General features: G+C 47.5%; 1 protein-coding gene across 1 annotated transcript in view; it reads right to left on the bottom strand.

Moving 5' to 3' along the window:
- Window positions 1–822: 822 nt before the first annotated feature.
- LOC144112008 (uncharacterized) overlaps window positions 823–18,991 on the bottom strand; it is an 80,933-nt gene continuing 62,764 nt past the window's right edge. Inside the window, exon 9 of the mRNA XM_077645090.1 lies at window positions 823–962. Within this exon, the coding sequence (XP_077501216.1) occupies window positions 823–962 (140 nt within the window). The remainder of the gene's footprint in view (window positions 963–18,991) is intronic.

The raw sequence follows: 18,991 nt of genomic DNA, 5'->3' as shown, positions 1-18,991 counted from the left end.
ACCTTCTCAACTACGAAGGTGAATGATGGCGCGTATAAAACAGAGCTCAGCTTTTATTTACTCATAAAGATTTGCGGTAAAAAACACAATTATTACAGGCAAATTAACTTGTTCTTTTGGTATCACCTCGATACCCTCACTCCAGTGCTATAGGTTTCGACATGCACTCTTTCTGTGAAAATACATTGTATTACTCTCCTTACTTGCGAATTTATGTTCTGGTGACAGCAACATATATAAGCGTTTGCTTTAATTAGCTTTTATCTGTGTTTTACTGTCGCCTTGGCACGTTTCACGTTAAAATCAAGCTTCACTTCCAGTGAGCGAACAGGCTTCGCTGCAGGCATCCTCTTTATTCATTCTGTTCGACCTAAATGTAGGCTAACGCTGAGCTAGCTTGAACTCACATTCAGTGAAACTAAATAAAGAACGCCACTTATTTCCTTGCCTGAAATGTTTTTGTTCACCACCATTTTGTATGCAGTAAGGACTATTTGAGTGTGACGCCAAGTACCACAGGAACGACATTTGTCAGAAAAAAGAGTCCAAGGGGTTTCATTCTGGTCCATGCAGTGTGGCTCTTTACGCATCGGGAGAGTTCTAAACACCTTGAAGTTGAGAGGGGCTCTCCTCCTTGCACCTTTGAAGCTTAGGACTTCCTCGGATTATACAACAACCGCACTAAACGGCTTCGAAGCTAACCAGTTGGGTAATAAACTTTTGGCAAAGGCTGTACGTCTTCACCGGTGCAAAGAACTGAGTGGATTGTGCTACGCAGCAAGCAATGCGGGACGAGTTTCTTTGGTGTCGGTATATCATGTCCTATTTTTTCACGCATTTGCAATGCAACTGTACGTAAGCCTCTTTCAGCGAGCTGCGAAGATTTTTGCCGTTAGCTGTACGAGGGATGTCTTCCAAGAACTCCACACCGGCGTACAAGTGCTTGTGGGCAGCGAGACGGCCTGAAATAAGAAAAAAAACTAAGGTTAATGGCCCCTCAATACTTGTCCCCAGTTAAGCTACCACAGAAGCCAGCACTAGACACCAAGTTATAGGCGCTCTATTTAGAGAATTGTGATAGTAGTCTTCTTGAAAGTTAGCTTAGTGGAATGGCTTTTTTTGTCTTTAGTTTCGTGAGAGCTCTTCAATAGCTTTATCGTCATGGAACTTCTCCATAATTCTCTGGGAGAGCTTGGTGCGTTTTCTAAAATGGTCGCGCGGTGACACTAGCGTCAGTAGAGGAGCATGTTTTGGCGGGCGGCGGAGCAGGCGGCCGTCTACACACTAAACACGAATGACACTAGGTGGGAGGTTTATTCGTGTTCGTCCTCTTTAAAACACCGCATTGCCAGACGAGAACACCGGTAAAACGGTGCACATGATATCATAAACACCGAAGCAACACCAGCTAGAACTGACGGTGTGCTAACGAGGTCCGCAATCGTTCATCAGCCGTCTCTAACCGAGTGGTTGTCGCCATTCGGAACCTTCCGAACGGTGTAGAACGGCAACTGAGACGAAGGGAGGTCGAATTCCTGCTGCAGTTCAAAAGAACGCGCCAGTGGAACTGTGTGCTTTTATCTGTTTCGCATAGTTCCGGAACGAAGCAGCATGTTTCGGTTTCGGTCGAGATGCAATCGACAGCAGGCGGCGCAAAGGATCAGAAGACGGCGAGAGAGTCGTGACTCGTGAGTGCGGACGCTGTGACCGAAGCGGCGTAGGCGCTAGGCCTAGCAGCGCCAGCGGGGCCGTCTCGGATTGCGTCGCAGAATTGAGCGCGGCGGGTTGTCTGCAGCCTCTCTTGGAACGGATATCGCGAGCGGCGACTGTGCGTTTGCCGCTGCTGCTTTTCGATGCGCGACGGAGAAAGGAAAGATGGATGCTTAACGGAGTTCACTGAAGTGGATATCGCACACGACGGCTGAGCTTGCCCCTCGCTCTGGCTTGCGAATGGCGGTATGGCGCCGTTGTGAGCGAATTGAGACAAGCGCTGGCTTTGCCGCGCCCTTGGCCAGCGGGAGAGAAATTTCTACCTCGACACTGCTGCCCGGAAGAATATTTTTGAATCCCTGCCCTCTCACATCCGTCTCGCATACATGGTAAGTGATTTTGCGTCTTAAATATCGTTGTACGATAAAGACGTGAGCAGGCTTGTGTGGAGCGCTGAAGCACTGTGCTGCGGAATGGAGCAAAACATTAGCGCAGTTTTCTTAACGACGTGCTGCCAATGTATGGGTTGTTTTATATGACTATGCGCCAGCGCTTGAGCACCTGCATTGTCAGTCAATCCCACTGCCTGCGTTATAAGCTCGCATTCATTCCGTAAAGAACCGCACGAGCGCTCTGTAGTACAAGTCTGCTTGCGTCTGCACTGAAGTAAACCTTGCAAGCGGCTGTATGTTTTGGGCAATGTTATTTTAGTGCCCTCCGAAGCATTTGTGTCATTTTAGTTTGGATATGTGCAGCATTTTTGGCCACTCTTAATTTCATGCATGTTCGCAGAACGAGGTATGCGGCATCGCTATTAACATAGAAAACATCAGGTTGCTTTTTATAAAATGCCATGGTTCCCAACAAAAAAACATAATTTTGCTTATCGTGCGCGTCGCAGCAAATGAATCTGCTCAAAGCTTCTGAAGTGCATACTTGTATTCTGCCGTCATAGATTCGGCTGCCACATTTAGAATTCCGATCTGATTATTTGTTTCTTTCAGTCAATGGTGCAATCTCATTGTCACTGGAACACGAGTGAAAGCGAGAAAGCAACGGCTGTCAGTTCTTGCCTTATGTTCTGCGGTTCGCTGCGGCATAACTTCGATGGGTGCAGTATAAACGTGCTGTCACTATTTGTGAAAATATAACCGGTGCTTTAATTTCAAAGCATCGCATACTTCATTGCCTTGCTCACCTATCATTATTGGTGCCAGTAATCCGAACGACATACATTTTATTCATAATGATTTGTTTGGTATCAAACCTGACTGGACATTGTTCTATACAGGTTCTAATCTATGAAGAACTCCAAGGTTGCATCAGTTTAATCTAAAAGCAGTACGAAACAGTTCAGAGTTAAGTCGCAAAGAAAGATGCCCCCTGCACCATTTGTAGGTATATTTGTGCAAATTATTGGTGGACATAGGCAGGAACTGAAATTTTTGTACAAAAATAGCAGCTGAGTTTTTATCTGAGCATCTGATGACTACCTTTTAGGCAAAGAATTTTCTCAAGATTAGTCATTGATGTCACGAGCCTTAGCAAAGCTTGAGTTTTGTGATTATTTATTTTAGAATGGGGCTGGCACAAAGCCCTGGTGTTTCGTTATCTTGCAAAGAGGCGGGATGCAAACAGTGACAGTAAGGAGATGCCGGCCCCCAAGGGATTTTCATTAAAATTCAGGCATAGTTACTTGTGCAATTAAGAAAAGACAATAGTAGGAAGAAGAAGCCAGTGTAACTGCTGCAACTATGCTCAGTTTTGAAAGTAGAGTACTTTCATGACTAAACCCGATACAGCGTACTGACACGCTGCTATTTTGGGATTTGCATTGCTACTGTCTCATTTTCACGCGTGTTCACTACCACTCTTTTCAACTAACCAATAATCCAATGTTGAGACGGTTGTGGTTTCTTTAGACTTGCACGAAATTATGGAGAGGTGATCACCATTATTTGCTTTTGTGACAGGTTTTTTTCATTTTATTGACAAATGGTAATGAGGTCTGGATACGGTGCAGCTATTTTTATTCTCAGTTGAAGGAGAGTGTTTTGTGTCGTAGTCTTCGATGGCATCCAATCATTGTGGAGTGCTATTTCACAAGCTGTGTATAATGGCGATATACACTTTGAACAACACCATACCAGTTTTGCATTTTTAGGTCTTCATTATACACAGGCAAATATGATTCATGGGGGGTACTGATTGTTGCATCCCGGTCTGTTATAGGTGCTCAAGATGTGATTCCCTAGAGAACAATTGCTTCTTTGATGCTCAGCAAAAATTCCTGTAGTCGCGATATGTATCAAATGTCACGGATATAGCAAGAGTGGTAGATTTCGTGTGCAGCTGTACCTTTCGAATATGCACTTTGTATCACGCTCCCTTATGAGCAGTGGCTCACCATTGTTTCTTTAGCCTCTAGTTCGATTACAGTTAGGCTGTTGCAGCACTGGTTGCAATTAAATGAGATTGAGCAGCTCAGTTGTCTTTTAGCTAGAATATGGTTTTCAAATCTTTGGCAGGGAGGCCATTGCAGCATTTTGTTTAACTTTTGCATAGTTGTGGTGGCCCACTAAATGTGATCATGGCTCTAATGAACAAATCATATGTACAGTTGCACCTCTGTATTATGGACACTTTGGTTTCCGAGCAAAATTCTCGCAACGTGATTCATCCATACTAACGAATCATGAATGAAAAAGTTTTGATACAAAACATGTCACCAAGGTCTCCAGCACATAGTGGTGGGCAATGAAGTTGATGCTAGACAGTTTTCATAGCAAAACTTGTCACCAAGGTCTGCTGCACATAGTGGTGCGCAATGAAGTTGAAGCTAGACAGTGTTGATAGCTCCAATACATTAGCCTGGTTACCATTATCTTTAAAAAATGGCCGGGCTTAGCTTGGTTAAGCCAAGAATGCGTTGCATATCTCGATGGAGTTCCGTGCTGCTCCGTTGACTCGATAGGCTATTGACTCGATCGCCATTGAAACTGCCCGTGTTGCAGCGCTCGATCGCCTTTGAGTCGATAGACTATTGGTTCGAGGGCCCTCGAAATGCCCGTGTGACAGGGGTATAAGACTGTCCCGGCGAAGGAGCGCAGCTCTTTTATACATATGCCGTGACGTCAATCATAGCGCAGCGCCCCTAGCGGGAGGAGCGGGAGTCAGGTGGTGGCTGCGGCCGCGCGCGACCGCGCGAGTTGGGGCCCAGCTTTTCCTTCGTGACGTCACGCGCCGGCGCAGCGCCCCTAGCGGGAGGAGCGGGAGTCAGGTGGTGGCTGCGGCCGCGCGCGACCGCGCGAGTTGGGGCCCATCTTTTCCTCCGGCTGTCGTGACGTCACGTCACGTGGTTGCGCTAAAGGTCAATGGTGGCTGCCCGGCCGCGCCCAAGGGCTGAACTCAGTAATTGCAATATGCAACGCATAAAAACGGTCAGTGACATGTTTGAACCTCACATTTCTTTGATTTTATTCTTGAAAAATTGGGTTGAGCATGGTTTTTCTTTGTAAAATTTCTCACTTTGAGGAGGGAAGATCACCCCCTTATGAATTCATCCCTAGGATAGTGTAGTCATAATGTGCATTATACTGAAATGCGACAGTATTTTTTCGCACTTCCACAAGTGTTAGAAATGTCAGTGATATTTCGTTTTTAATTTTGCAGGACCAAGCACTTACAGCATGCCTCCTCACCGATCAAGGCGCAGTTTTCCTGTTCATTGGCCATCACCCTGTAGTGAAAACCGCATCACTTCTGTGGGGATTCTGCTGTTTGCAGCCTTCTGGGTGTTCCGTTTGGAAAATCTAAAGAAGGCACTTTGTCTGCTGAGCTTTCTGGAGAGTGCTTTTTGATATTTGGCTTAAAATAAACCACGCTTTGATGGTTTTGAGCTGATCAGTTTTTAAAAACCAGTTTTTCTTTCCTTCACAGCTGCCTCTTCTTCCGCCTGTACATGTTTTACATGTCTAGTTTTTTAGTACTGTTTGGAATACTGGTAGTGGAACACAAACTGTGCTGCTATACCTTAATAATGTTAACATGATACAGTTGGCCAGAGCGAAGAAAAAGGAAAACAATATCAGCATGAATCTGTGAGAAAACTGATGTATAGCCTTTGTCAAAAAGAACAGAGCCAAAGGGTTTGGCTTCTAAGCCGTGTAATAAGGCCTCTGAGCATCCATGGATGTCCAACATTCACGGTGGTCAGGGCAAGATTTTCTGTACCTTCAAGAGATCTGGAATGCTAGCGATGCACAACAAGGCTCAGAAGCGAATTCCTTGGGCTCTAAACTTCGAAAAATGCTGTACTCGCATTATGTGACAGCATGGACAGACATGACAAACAGGAACAGCAACATTTCGTCGACCCTAAGAATCATCACCCCACTGATTTCTTGTCCCTGCATGAGCTAATCATGGTTTTTATCTTTTTGCATCTAGCTCGGACAACTTCCTGGAAGCACTGTCAGCATTTTGTACTTTTTTTGTTTTTTAATAGACTTCCCGTTCTGCCACTTGACACTTTTGCTAGCATTTATACATATCCTGTAATTAGAAAAAATAATGGTGATAATGGATTTGGTGAACAATTAAGTTTTCAAGCAAATATGGGCTTAGACACAGGTCTTCAGAAATTCAATTACTTATTTAATCTCAAAGTTAGTAGTCCTTAGTCTGATCAGTTGCCATGGGAACTTTTCTGGAATTTTTTTTCACTTCTTCCTAAAGTGAAGGTGATGAATGCCTTTCTCGCAATCAAAGACAATGCCTGTGTCCTGAGCGCTTTGACCTTAGTCCATGTGTTTTTGCTTTGCTTGTATTGCGCACAGTCACGTAATACCAGGTTGACGAATTCCTTGTGTTTCAGCATTAGTCATTACTTGTTAGCTAGATTGAAAAGCATGTGTGCATGTGTTCTGTATTCTAATTTTTTCCATATAAGTTATGAGTGCTGCATTTTACTTCCGACAGGCTCCTTCAAATGGGTGGCTAACATATCTTTCGGAGCACATAAACTTTCTCTAGAACATAGGCCTCCATATATTAAGTGTAAAGTTTTGTTTTGCGTTCTTTTTATGTGATTGTGTGTTAAATTGAAAGTATTGTATACGTTTTCTAAGGTTATGTTCATCCTATGTGTTTCTGAAGAATAAACACAAACATTAGAGGTTGGATGCCTGTGATATTTTACTGTAGATTTAGTGGGCTGCTTTAGGATGTCTGTTTAGTATTTCTTTTACTGTAGTTTGTAATCTGCATCTTGAAGTTAGCCACTTGGAATTAGCCACTGGGAATTGTCTAGTGCATAACATTTTTTTAGCTAATCTTATCTGACAGCACCAGTTAGCATGAAGTGTAGCAAAGAAGTTTTCAAGTCAACTCTGCATTGTTTTTCAAGATTTGCTATTGTATCGTTTTGGTTACTTTTAGGTGCTGATTTCAAGTTAGTCCCTATCTCTAATACCTGTCCAAGAATTGTGGTTTGAAATGTTGTTTATTGTCCTCCATTTAGAAAAATAAAATTGTAATCTACAGGTCCTTGTGACCTTTACTTTATGCAGGCTCTTCAATTTCTTTTCAATTGAATAAGCTTGACATGTTAAGCAGCCTTTTCATGCTGCTGGTGTTAATATTTCAGATATGTGTGTAGGTTAGTAACTGACATTTTTGATAATCCAGTGCTATTTGCCGCGGTGCTCTGTGTAATTCAGCATTTTCGAACATCCAATGGAATGAATGTAAGTCGCATTCACAAGTTAAATTGCGAAGAGTGTTTTGAGGACGTACTAGTAACAATGCTCTGTAAAGTGCCTAAAACTGCAGTCTTGAAAAAAAATGTAACAAACTTACACAGCTACCTTGCACTATGAAGGTAAAATCCAAGAACTATATTTTTGTTCGAAAATAAAACCACGGAGCACAAGCTATATGCAATGTTTTTGTGTGATCCTTACTGCGAATCCTGCTTTTATAGACTTTGAGGACTTATCGACTGGACGAAAATAGTGCTCGAAAAATATTTTCAATGCGCGAGTGGAGCACGGGATTCAAAATTTTCTTTAAAAAGGTCCATTGTGGACTGCAAAGATAAGTAACAGTAATGAGCGAATTTTAAGGATACAATATACAATGCATTCTTTTTAAAAACTTCTAAAGGCAGAGAGATGGCAAACATTATTTGTCCAATGTGGAGCTGTCCGCAAGTGGCTTGTGCACCATTCAAGTTCTTTAACTTCAGGGATTCGGTTTTTTGACCACAGTAAAGAGATGGTATAATTTGACGAGAAGAAAAATGTGGCAGGAATATGGCACGTAGATCCGGTACCACGGTCTTGTTTTCAGTTTCACTGCCTGTCGTCTGCCCAAATCTGCTCTTGCCCATTGCGAACCACCCCGTCAAGATACTTTCGGCTAGCGCCGGAGCCATGGTTTATGTATTTTTTACAGAAGTGCCGTATACTCAGCGGAGTCAGATTAAAGACGTTTCCTTGCCGCCACCACTGGTCTCGTTTTGTTTCCGCGATGTACGGCAGTAGGCTGCGACGTGAAGGGGACGTTGTGTGTATGCATGGCGCCACGATCGTGCAACGCAGGCATCCAGGAGGATGGGAAGACAGCGGTCCGATGCACTTTGTATCCAGCGTTCTTGCCCTGTTCCTTACAGTACTACTTCGTAACGGCATGGACGGAACGGGGCTGGTTGGTATATCTCAACATTTATGTTAGATTGGCCTTTATTCATGATTACAAAGCGCATTCGAACCTGATTATTGTGACTAACTAGCACCGTTCCGCCTATATAGTTAGCAGTTCTAGTAGCCCTGTAAGAAAGAGCAAAAATGCAATATAGAAAAACGGACCGCTGTCATCACCTCCTCCTAGATGCCGGCGTTGCAAAATCGGCGCCTGCATAAACACGACACCACAGCCACCGCTCAGCGTATCGCCGCGGTTGAAACCTCCCATTGCAAACCAGAAGTGCATCGTATATTTTGGTGTAAACATCTACACCAAATATACTACCATTGTCAACCGCAAGTGCTTCGTATTTTATGGTGTAAAAATTTACACCCAATCTGCTCCCTTCGCCAACCGTAAGTCCTCCGTATTTTTTGGAGCTGAAATCTACCCCAAGTCTGACGGTGTATATCGAACCTCGATTTGGGAGGACGCTAGAGGAGCGCCAAAAACACCCATCTGGGTTGATTTGTGTTTAGTGTGTACCGTAACTGCGTGGAAAGCGACGTTTAGCTGTGTGTTGTTTCGTTTTCTTGTTCCGGCATTTTATCAGGTGCAGCGTCGAAGCATGTGAACGCCTGTGTAGTTGTGATGCGAGTGTGTTCAGTAAATTCTGTGAATGATGCCTTCACCTTGATGTGTGACAAGCTGCCGCTCCGGCTACAGAGACAACAACGAAAAGGTATGTCGTTTTTCGTCATAGCTGCAATTATTGGTTGTCTTTAACCAAAACTGAAAAGGCGAAATCCTGCTTTCAGCCTTTTATGCTCATATCTGAGGCATAACTGCGACAGAAGTGGAGACGCGCCATCCACCGAAGACATGCTGATGGCTTCTCCTTTGATTCGCCAAATTTGCGCATTTGTCAGAATCTTTCCGATACCACGGACATCTTTCGGTACGAAGAGTTCGTAGTGAACGGGGACGTTGTTTCGCTGCGACGTGAGTTGCCCAAGTTGAAGCCTGACGCAGTTCCGAGGATATTCAAAGGGCTCCCACAATACTTAACCAAGATCAAATCACGTTTTTGGCCGCCACCAAAGCGATGCCGTATCGCATCAGATGCCTGCAGAGCAGCGGGCGCTCCGGCTATCTCGTGGCCGAACTATTCGGCTGTCGACGACACTACCACGGCTGCTCAATGGGCGCACACAGTGCGCCCATTGAGCGGCCGGGACACTACAGACGAAGCTAATGACGGTGAACCTCAGTGTCAACAAAGATCGCTCGCTAGTCTCAGTACGTCAGAGCTTGAAACGCTAGAAAAGGCAATGACTGGAATGAAGTTTCGACAGAGCCTGCCAAACTGCAAAGCCATCTGGCAATCCCCAAAAGGACAAAAGTGAATCGCAGCTTCGCATGACGAAATACCAGCTTTGCGAGTGCCAACAGAACCTTACTAAACACACAGCAGGTGCAAATAAACTTAGCAGTTTAGATGCGCGCTTTTGGAAGCTTTCAGAGCGTGAAAAAATATTCTTCGATCAATGCTTGCCGAAGACAGCTGCGAAGTCTGCAAAAGGTGCACGGTAAGTATGTAAAAAGGGCCATTTATTATACACATGTTTCTTCTTTCCGCAAGTGTCGTTCTGTGCAGCGAGCGTGCTTTTGTGCCCACACGTGTGCTTTCTGTACGGGGAGAGTCCTTGGCGACACCCACCGTTCTGCGACCGGACCGATGGTCGCCCGCTTCGTCCCCAATTGGTGTGGTCGTTAGGGTCGCGGGCAATGCCCCCGCCACCCGAAGTACGAACTGGAGAGCCGCGTGGCGTCTGCTTTCAAGTGGGCCCGTGCACATGTGCGCGTGAGTGTGTGCGTGTGTGTGCGCTTCCGGTGCATTGTAAGTGCGCGGTAGCCTGCGGCGCTGGGAGGAGACACAGCGAAGAGACGGACAAGGAACGAGTGTGTCCCAGAGAGTGTGTGTGCGCGATGCTCGACGGTGCGGGTGCGCGAGCGGGTGCGAATTGTTGTAGTGGTTTTATTAAAAATAATAGTAAAAAGGAAGGAAAAGATTTTTGCTAGCCCCAATTCGCGAGTAACTATTTTGGCATGTAAATAAGTTTTGTAAATATATCCTTTTGCATTTCCTTCACATGAGTGCTTAATCGTCTCATTTCTTCAGCGCGTATTTGCTAACATTAATTTAATCTTAAGGGTTATCTCTAACATTAATCAGAAGTGGGATTGTAACTGCGCGAACCGGACTGGAGACTGCGAATTCCAGAGAGCGAACTGTAGTTAATCACGACCATGAGCGAGACACCTTCAGGAGCGACAGCGGGCACCACCGACGGTGTAGATGGAGGAAAAGTGAGCGACAGCATTTCAGTGAGCGACTTCCTGAGCGCGATGCGGGAAAAAGACCGTCTGTTGGCCAGTCTGCTGGAAATGACCGCTCTACCAGCGTCATCAGGAGCGCCAGGCGTGGCAGCAGCAACAACAACCTATCAGGTGATGCCTGACCTCAGCAAGAACATTTCTGACTTCGATGGCAGCGGCGATGCGGCGTCGGCGAAAGAGTGGCTGGGAAACCTGCAGACCACCGCTACACTGCACCGATGGCCTGAACCATTCAAGTTGGAGACTGCTAAGTGCCACCTTGTGGGACCTGCCAAGGACTGGCTGCGTTCTTGCAAAGAAGTGAGTACGTCGTGGGAAAATTTTGACTACCACTTCCGCCGCACCTTCTGCGGCCAGACACGAGCGGCAGAACGATGGAGGAAGATGCAGGAGCGAGTACAGCAGCGCAACGAAAGCACAACAGCCTACTTCCATTCAAAGGTGCGTCTTTGTCGAGAGGCCAGCCTCGATTTTTGTGACACCCGGGAGCAGGTGCTGACCGGTCTCCGCTCAAGGCAGCTCTGTACTATGCTACTTGGACGCACCCACGAGGACGACGACGATCTTCTCCACGATATTATGGAATTTGAGCGTATCGACCGAGATCGGGAGCAAAGGTTTAGCGGCACGCGTGAGAAGAGGCAATTCACGGCGGCCACCGAAAGGGTTGCAGAAACACCACCCGCGCGGAAGACTACGTACGATCAATTTGGCAAGGACAGGAGACCACCCCTGACCAACGAAAGAGGCCAGTTCAAATGCTACAACTGTGGGCGATTCGGACACATCTCCCGCGATTGTCCAGAAGAAAGGCATGAGATGAAATGCTTACGCTGTGGGAAGAGCGGCCACACGCAGCGTCATTGTTCGATGAGCCAAAGCAACGAGACCAACACAGTGACCGACACCGAACGGAAAATCGCCCCTGGAGCGCTACTGAAGCAGGCCATGCTGAACGGGACGACGACCCTCGTCGGCATGATCGACAACGGCAGCTCTGGATGCCTCCTGCGTGCCTCTGCGGCTGCACGTTGCGGTGCGAAGCTGACGAAGGATGCCACGGCCCTCTACGGTTTCGGCAGCCAAGGCACTCCTTCAGCCAGGGCGATCGGCAAGTGCTACACAGACCTCGAGATCGACGGTGTCAAAGGCGAGAACGTTCCTTTTCTTGTAGTGTCAGACGATACTTTGACAGTGGACTTGCTTGTCGGGAGAACGTACACAGAACTACCTTACGTGGCCTACGCCAGGCTGGGTGGTTGTTTGCGCTTCTGGCACAAAAGTGTATGTCCGTTCTCTCACCTGGAGCCGTTGAATGAGCCCAGACTGCGTGTGAAAGCGACTAGAGAGACCGTCATTCACTCTAACGCTATTAATTGGATAACCTTATCGTCAGGTTCCGATTTGTCAGGCCCTGTTTTGTTCAGTACACTCGGAAGCGAAATATTTGTCGACATGAGAGAAGGGGAGATTAGTGTGCCGATTTTCACGAGCGGAGACAAAGGTGAAAAGGGGACGGCGACTCGGGCGCGTCATGGAGGTTGACGTTGTGGAGATACCTGACAGCCAAAACCAACCTGCCCGCGTGAGCGAGAGCGATGCAACTGAGCCCAAGGTTTTCTGCGTTGCGACAGAGCGCAGACCAATCGAGGATCAGCAGCTTGAAGTAGGGCCCTCGGTAACGAAGCAGCAAAAGGCTGAACTTCTTGGCCTTATAAATGAATATCGCGACTGCTTCGCCAACAACATTAGCGAGCTGGGATGCACTCCTGTGCTTAAGATGGACATCACGGAGACACCTGGAAGTTCGCCTGTTGCGGTTAGGCCGTACCGAATAAATTCCGCGGAGAGAGAGACAATTCGTGAGATTGTTGGAGAGTGGAAAAGAGAGGATATCGTAAGCGAGTTGTTGGAGAGTGGAAAAGAGAGGGTATCGTAAGCGAGACCTCGTCGCCTTACGCAAGCCCAGTGATCCTAGTGCAAAAAAAAGAACGGCGAGAAGCGTTCAGTGGTCGATTACCGCCGCCTGAACGCGCAGACATTGAAGGAAAAGTACCCGCTCCCTAGCATGGACGAACAGCTTGAGAAATTGTCGGGGGCGAAGCTGTACACTGTGCTGGACCTTGGTCACGGCTATCTGCAGGTGCCACTCAGCGACGAAGCAAAGAGCAAAACAGCTTTCATAACACCTGATGAGACAGGGCAGTTCGAAAGGATGACGTTTGGGCTCACAAACGCTCCATCGGTGTTCCAGCGCCTGATGAATCGAGTCTTGGGGCCTTTGAGGGGCACGATTGCAATGTGCTATTTGGATGACGTGCTCGTTCCGGCACGGAACTGGAACGAGTTACTCGTGCGGCTGTGCCAGGTTCTCGAAGCTTTCAAAAGGGCGAATCTAACCCTGAGACTTAGCAAGTGCGCCTTCGCTAAGGACAGCGTTGAAATTCTGGGTTTTCGCCTCAAGGAGGGGACGGTGCAGCCCGGAGAAGCTAAGGTGCAGGCAATAGAGCTTTTCCCTGTACCGAAAAACGCTCATGACGTCAGGCGGTTCTTGGGGCTGACGAGCTTCTTTCGGCGTTTCATCGCGAAATATGCTCTGATAGCTGAACCTCTCACCAGGCTCACCAAGAAAGAAGAAAAATTTGTATGGGGTTCTGAACAAGAGGAAAGTTTCCAGGAGCTCAAATCACGGCTCATGTGTGAACCTGTACTCCAACTGTATGACCTGAAAGCGGAGACTGAGTTACATACCGATGCATGTGCAAAAGGACTAGCAGCAATGCTGCTCCAAAAGAAGGGCGACAAATGGCATCTCGTCTATTGTGTTAGTAAAAAGACGACGGACGCGGAAAAGAATTACCACTTTCTAAGCTCGAGTTAATGGCAATTGTTTGGGCAGTGGATCGCCTCAGACCGCTGCTGCTGGGAATACACTTTACAATTGTTACCGACTGCCAGGCTTTGGTTTACCTCAACGCGCAGCGAACCCAAAAGCCGCAAATCGCAAGGTGCTATGATTTGATCCAGGAGTTCCAGTTCACAATCAAGCACCGCCCGGGAACGCGAATGCTCCACGTTGACTCTCTCAGCCGTGGTCCCATGGAAGCTCCTCAAGACACGATGAACTCCCTGCTAGAAGAAAGGTTCGAGGTGTGCGTGGCGTGTGACCTCGCCGAACAAGTAATGGTTCTTCAGAGAGGCGATGAAGAGCTGCGAGAGCTAACCATTCTAGAGGAACCGGAGAGCGATCGTACGAAGGAAGAGAAGGCAAGAGCGAAGGGTTACAACGTGAGGGAGGGAAGACTCGTGAGAGAGATAGAAGAGGACGGAAACGTGAAGTTCAAATTCGTACTGCCAAAATGCATGCAAAAGGCAGTTGTGGTGCAATCGCATAATTTGATGGCACACTTCGCACTGGGAAAGACAGTTTCCAAATTCCAAGAGAGCTTTTGGTTCCCACGAATAAGGAACTACGTCCGGAAGCACATTTCGCAGTGTTTCGAATGCATTTACAACAAAGTACCTGCTGGCAGACGAGGTCTTTTACACCCAATTCCGCCGGGCAAGCGACCGTTCGAGGTGATACATATGGACCACATGGGGCCATTCGTCCCAAGCAAGAAGCGCAACCAGTACCTTCTTGTGTTCATCGACAACCTCACCAGATTTGTGAGACTGATCGCTACACGCGACACATCAAGCATGTGCTCCGTGCGCTAGAGGAGTTCGTTCTCGAAAGAGGTCTGCCAAGGACAGTTATTAGCGATAGAGGCAGTTGCTTCACGTCGCGCGCCTTTGCGGAATTCTGCACTGGACGATGCATACGTCATGTGCTTAACTCGACGCGCCACCCGCAAGCAAACGGCCTTGTGGAGAGAGTAAACCGGGCAGTTCTGCCCGTCATCGCAACTTCAATGAGCGACCCAAAGCAGCGCGATTGGGACGAAAAACTTTCAAAGGCAGAACGTGACATCAACAATGCCGTAAACAAGACATCAGGCAAGACACCCTTCGAAATGCTGTACGGGTACCAGCCGGAGTTCCACAGCACCGGCTTGAGAAGAATTGTCGGCAGCGACGAAGCCCAATGGGAAAACCCCGAGGAATTGCGAACACGAGTTCGACAGCGCATAATCGCCGAGCAAGAGAAAAGCAAGGCAGCGTATGATCGAAGACACTTCCCGGCACGTCTCTACGATTTCGGCGACATCGTGTTCGTGACTAAGGCTCCTGAGCAGACCGGAAAACCGACGAAGGCCCAGCGTAAGTACAGAGGACCGTTGGTAGTAACCCAGGCTCTACCCTCTGATACATATCGAGTGACAGAGCTCGATCAGTGCAAGAATACTCGTTTTGCGACTACAGCTCACGTGTCACAGCTTAAGGGGTGGACGTCAACGCACCCGCAAGACCGCTTAGAAGACGACGAGTCATCCACCGAAGAGGAAGACACTGCGAGAGAAGTGGAGAGTGTCCCGCAGCCACTCAGGCGTTCGGAACGCAAACGCGCAGTGCCGAGCTGAACTATTTTTCAGGCCACATCCAAGGATGCGTGCTACTACTTTTACCCACTTGTCTACTGCCTGCATCCGTTCTATTCTAGTTGTATTCGCACGTCTGTATATGTTTCTTGACTGTTTGCGAAGTGTTTGTGTGTTGTACAGTTTTGTTCACTTCTATTAACGAGGCCGTTAAGTTTTGTCAGAATGCCGAGTGTAAGAAAGGGCCATTTATTATACACATGTTTCTTCTTTCCGCAAGTGTCGTTCTGTGCAGCGAGCGTGCTTTTGTGCCCACACGTGTGCTTTCTGTACGGGGAGCGTCCTTGGCGACACCCACCGTTTTGCGACCGGACCGATGGTCGCCCACTTCGTTACCAATTGGTGTGGTCGTTAGGGTCGCGGGCAATGCCCCCGCCACCCGAAGTACGAACTGGAGAGCCGCGCGGCGTCTGCTTTCAAGTGGGCCCGTGCACATGTGCGCGTGAGTGTGTGCGTGTGTGTGCGCTTCCGGTGCATTGTAAGTGCGCGGTAGCCTGCGGCGCTGGGAGGAGACACAGCGAAGAGACGGACGACAAGGAACGAGTGTGTCCCAGAGAGTGTGTGTGTGCGATGCTCGACGGTGCGGGTGCGCGAGCGAGTGCGAATTCGCGAGTAACTATTTTGGCATGTAAATAAGTTTTGTAAATATATCCTTTCGCATTTCCTTCACATGAGTGCTTAATCGTCTCATTTCTTCAGCGCGTATTTGCTAACATTAATTTAATCTTAAGGTCATCTCTAACAAGTATAAGCAGTGCGAATAGGGTCTTATAGCAGTACTGAAACACTCTGATTGTATAGAGGCTTTGTTAGCCTTTGCCTCCTTCGTTTGCTGCGTTAATATTCCATTGCCATTGATTCTGGTGCCCGGCTTTGAACGCACTGGATGATTTTTTCTTTTGGCTTGGTCATGCTGTGTCGCTGACCTGGGTTAGGGTTTTTTATATGAAAGGAATCAAAAATTGACAATTTCTTGATTTCATTATAGGAAGACAAATTTCCTCTATGCCACCGGCGCGATGCGCGATGCAGTTAGCATCGCGCATCGCGCCGGTGGTTGCCAGTTCCGAGAGCAGCCTTGAGTGCCCCGGTGGTGTTTTGGAGGGAATTGGAAGTACCGGCGTCTGCGTCCTTCGCACTTTTGCAGGGATAGCCTGAGGCAACGTTGTCACCCGGCTGTCGGCCCCCGTGCAGAACTTCGTAATCCTCTTTGTAATCCATTTAGCCTTAAGGCTAAGTCCATACCAATTGTGTGTAAAACGACGTCGTCTTTTCAGGCAATTTAATTTTGAAATACATTGCCGCCCACTCTAAAAACATCAATTTCTTTGCCTGCACTCAAGTATTAGCTCAAGGCATTTTTTGGAATGCTGCTGTTTTATTCTATTTTTATGTATATTACCTCCGTTATTGAGCTTTTAGACTCTGTTTTTGTGCTGAAGTATTGATTTGTTGTTTTCCACATTTTATAATTATCCCCGAACTATGCTGTATTCTTTTCTTGTATTATTTATCTTTCGAGGGTACCGGTGCAGTCATTCACTATGCGTCCCTTATCTGTACAATTATGATCTTTTGTATATATTCCGGGACCAATAAGCAGTAAAATTTTTCTAAATACTGTATACAGCATTGTGCATTTTTGTCGTGCAGACATTCAAAAATTTTTCCCGCCTCAACCGCTGGCTCGTTTGCGGTGAAACTGCACACAGCGCTTGCGCATTATGGTAACGTTTGTAACTTAGCAAGTTCGACAACGGTACTTACTTAGTTTAGCCATGCATTATGCAAAAACGTAAACGTCTGCGTCGAGATCGGCGAATCGAAACAAGCAAACGCCGAGTTGTCGCTGCAGTGCGGCAGTGGCGCCATCGGTTTTCTGCAGTGCAAAGCGTCACGACAAGGCGCCGATGAGAGCATTGCAAGGGGCGCAGACCCTTCGAGTACGCCATTCCGGCATTTGCGTCGTCCTTAGTATTTTTAATTTACGGTACTGTAAAACAAACCAATTCCAGGTTTATCGGTCTTCCTTTACCCAATGAAAGCGACATACACATATTAGACCTGAAGAACGACAGCTTCCCTTGCAGGACGCTCAGTCGTCGGAAGGGAATGGTGGGAGCTGTTGAAAGAAACAATAGTAATTTATAGGCAGTACACGCCGTTCGCTCGTGTGTACGCCCCTTCTATGTGTCCGTGTCTGTTTTGCGCTGTTTTAAGAACGATCTGCCACCAACTCGCCGTGAATCTACATTAGTTGATAACAAAGCAAAAGACGTTCGGACTGCAAGCGCAATTAATCCTCGAAGTGGCCGCCTTCAGCGTTTATGCATCGCTGCAACCTGTGAGTGCATTTGTTGAACGCCGCAACTTTCATGTCGTCGCTTAGCGTGTCGAACTCTTCTTTTATCCGCTACTGAAGATCCTCAGCAGTGCGAAGGTTTCCAGCCCTGTAGGCACACGATTTTATGTATCCCCATACGAAAAAATCGCACGGTGTCAAATCTGGCGATCCCGGTGGCCAAGGCATATTGGACGACCCACGCCCCATCCACCGGCCCAGAAATTCTACATTGAGCCATTTCCTAACTATAACTAAGTAGTAAACAGGGGTGCCATCTTGCCATCTTGCTGCTGCATGTGGTACGGCACCAGCTCCGGCAGAAATATTTCTTTCAACAGGCGCAGATAGGAGTCGGCTGTCACGGTGTCCTCAAAGAAGAACGCGCCGACCACTCCCACTAGCCAAATTGCACACGAGACAACAATTCGTAATGAGGTCACGGCCCTGGTGTGAGTGAAATGCAGGTTGCTTTTCGCCAAGTAACGCGTGCACTTTCGGTTTGCTTGGCCGTCCAGGTGAAAAACAGCCTCATCACTGAACAGCAAAAACTAGGGGTGTCCACAATCGGCTGCCTCCCTCTGCAGCTCTGAGCGGCAGAATGAAACCCGATGGGCTTTGTCTGCTGGGCTTATGTTCTAGTGTACCCGCACCGTGTACGGACGTCATCATTTGCTTTAAAGGGCTCGACTCACCGTCGATTCGACTACGCCGAACATAAGCCCAGCACGGGCGCGGGTTGCTTTCAAAGACTCTCTCAAGCACATCACCGATTCCGCGGCGGTGTGTATTTGATTTATCTTTCCTCACTTGCCTATTCACGGATCCGGTGTCTTGAAACTTACGGCGCCACTTCAAAAGGCTGCGTGAGACGGTGGCCGCCGACGAAACCTCACCAGGAAATGTTTGCGGACATAGTGCATTGTTTGACTCAATTAGTCATACCACTGCCGCCGCTTTCCCTTTCGCACTGTAAGTTGGCATGCTGTTGCTCAACACATCACCGCACAGTGAAGGAATGACGTCACAACAGCAGCGAAGAATGAAAACTTCGCACCGCACGACGAAATTAAAGGAGAAAAGAACTCGGGACTTCGCGATGTCATCCTCCGATGTTTCAAGAGAGTCACGAAAGCAGACGATGTAAGCTGAAATTGGATATATTTCTTTCCACTCAGGCCGAAAATGTTCGAAGTGCTTAAGTTGAAGCAGACAAATCTGTCGGAATGGCGTATTCAAAGGAACCGTCCTTGCGACACTTGCCTCGGCGATTTGTCGTGACGCTTTCCACTGCAGAAAACAGATGGCGCAA

The sequence above is a fragment of the Amblyomma americanum genome, unplaced genomic scaffold (genome assembly GCF_052857255.1).
Source record: "Amblyomma americanum isolate KBUSLIRL-KWMA unplaced genomic scaffold, ASM5285725v1 scaffold_26, whole genome shotgun sequence".
Classification (NCBI taxonomy): domain Eukaryota; kingdom Metazoa; phylum Arthropoda; class Arachnida; order Ixodida; family Ixodidae; genus Amblyomma; species Amblyomma americanum.
The sequence above is the reverse complement of the archived record's forward strand: the minus strand, read 5'-3'. Positions and strand labels throughout refer to the sequence as shown.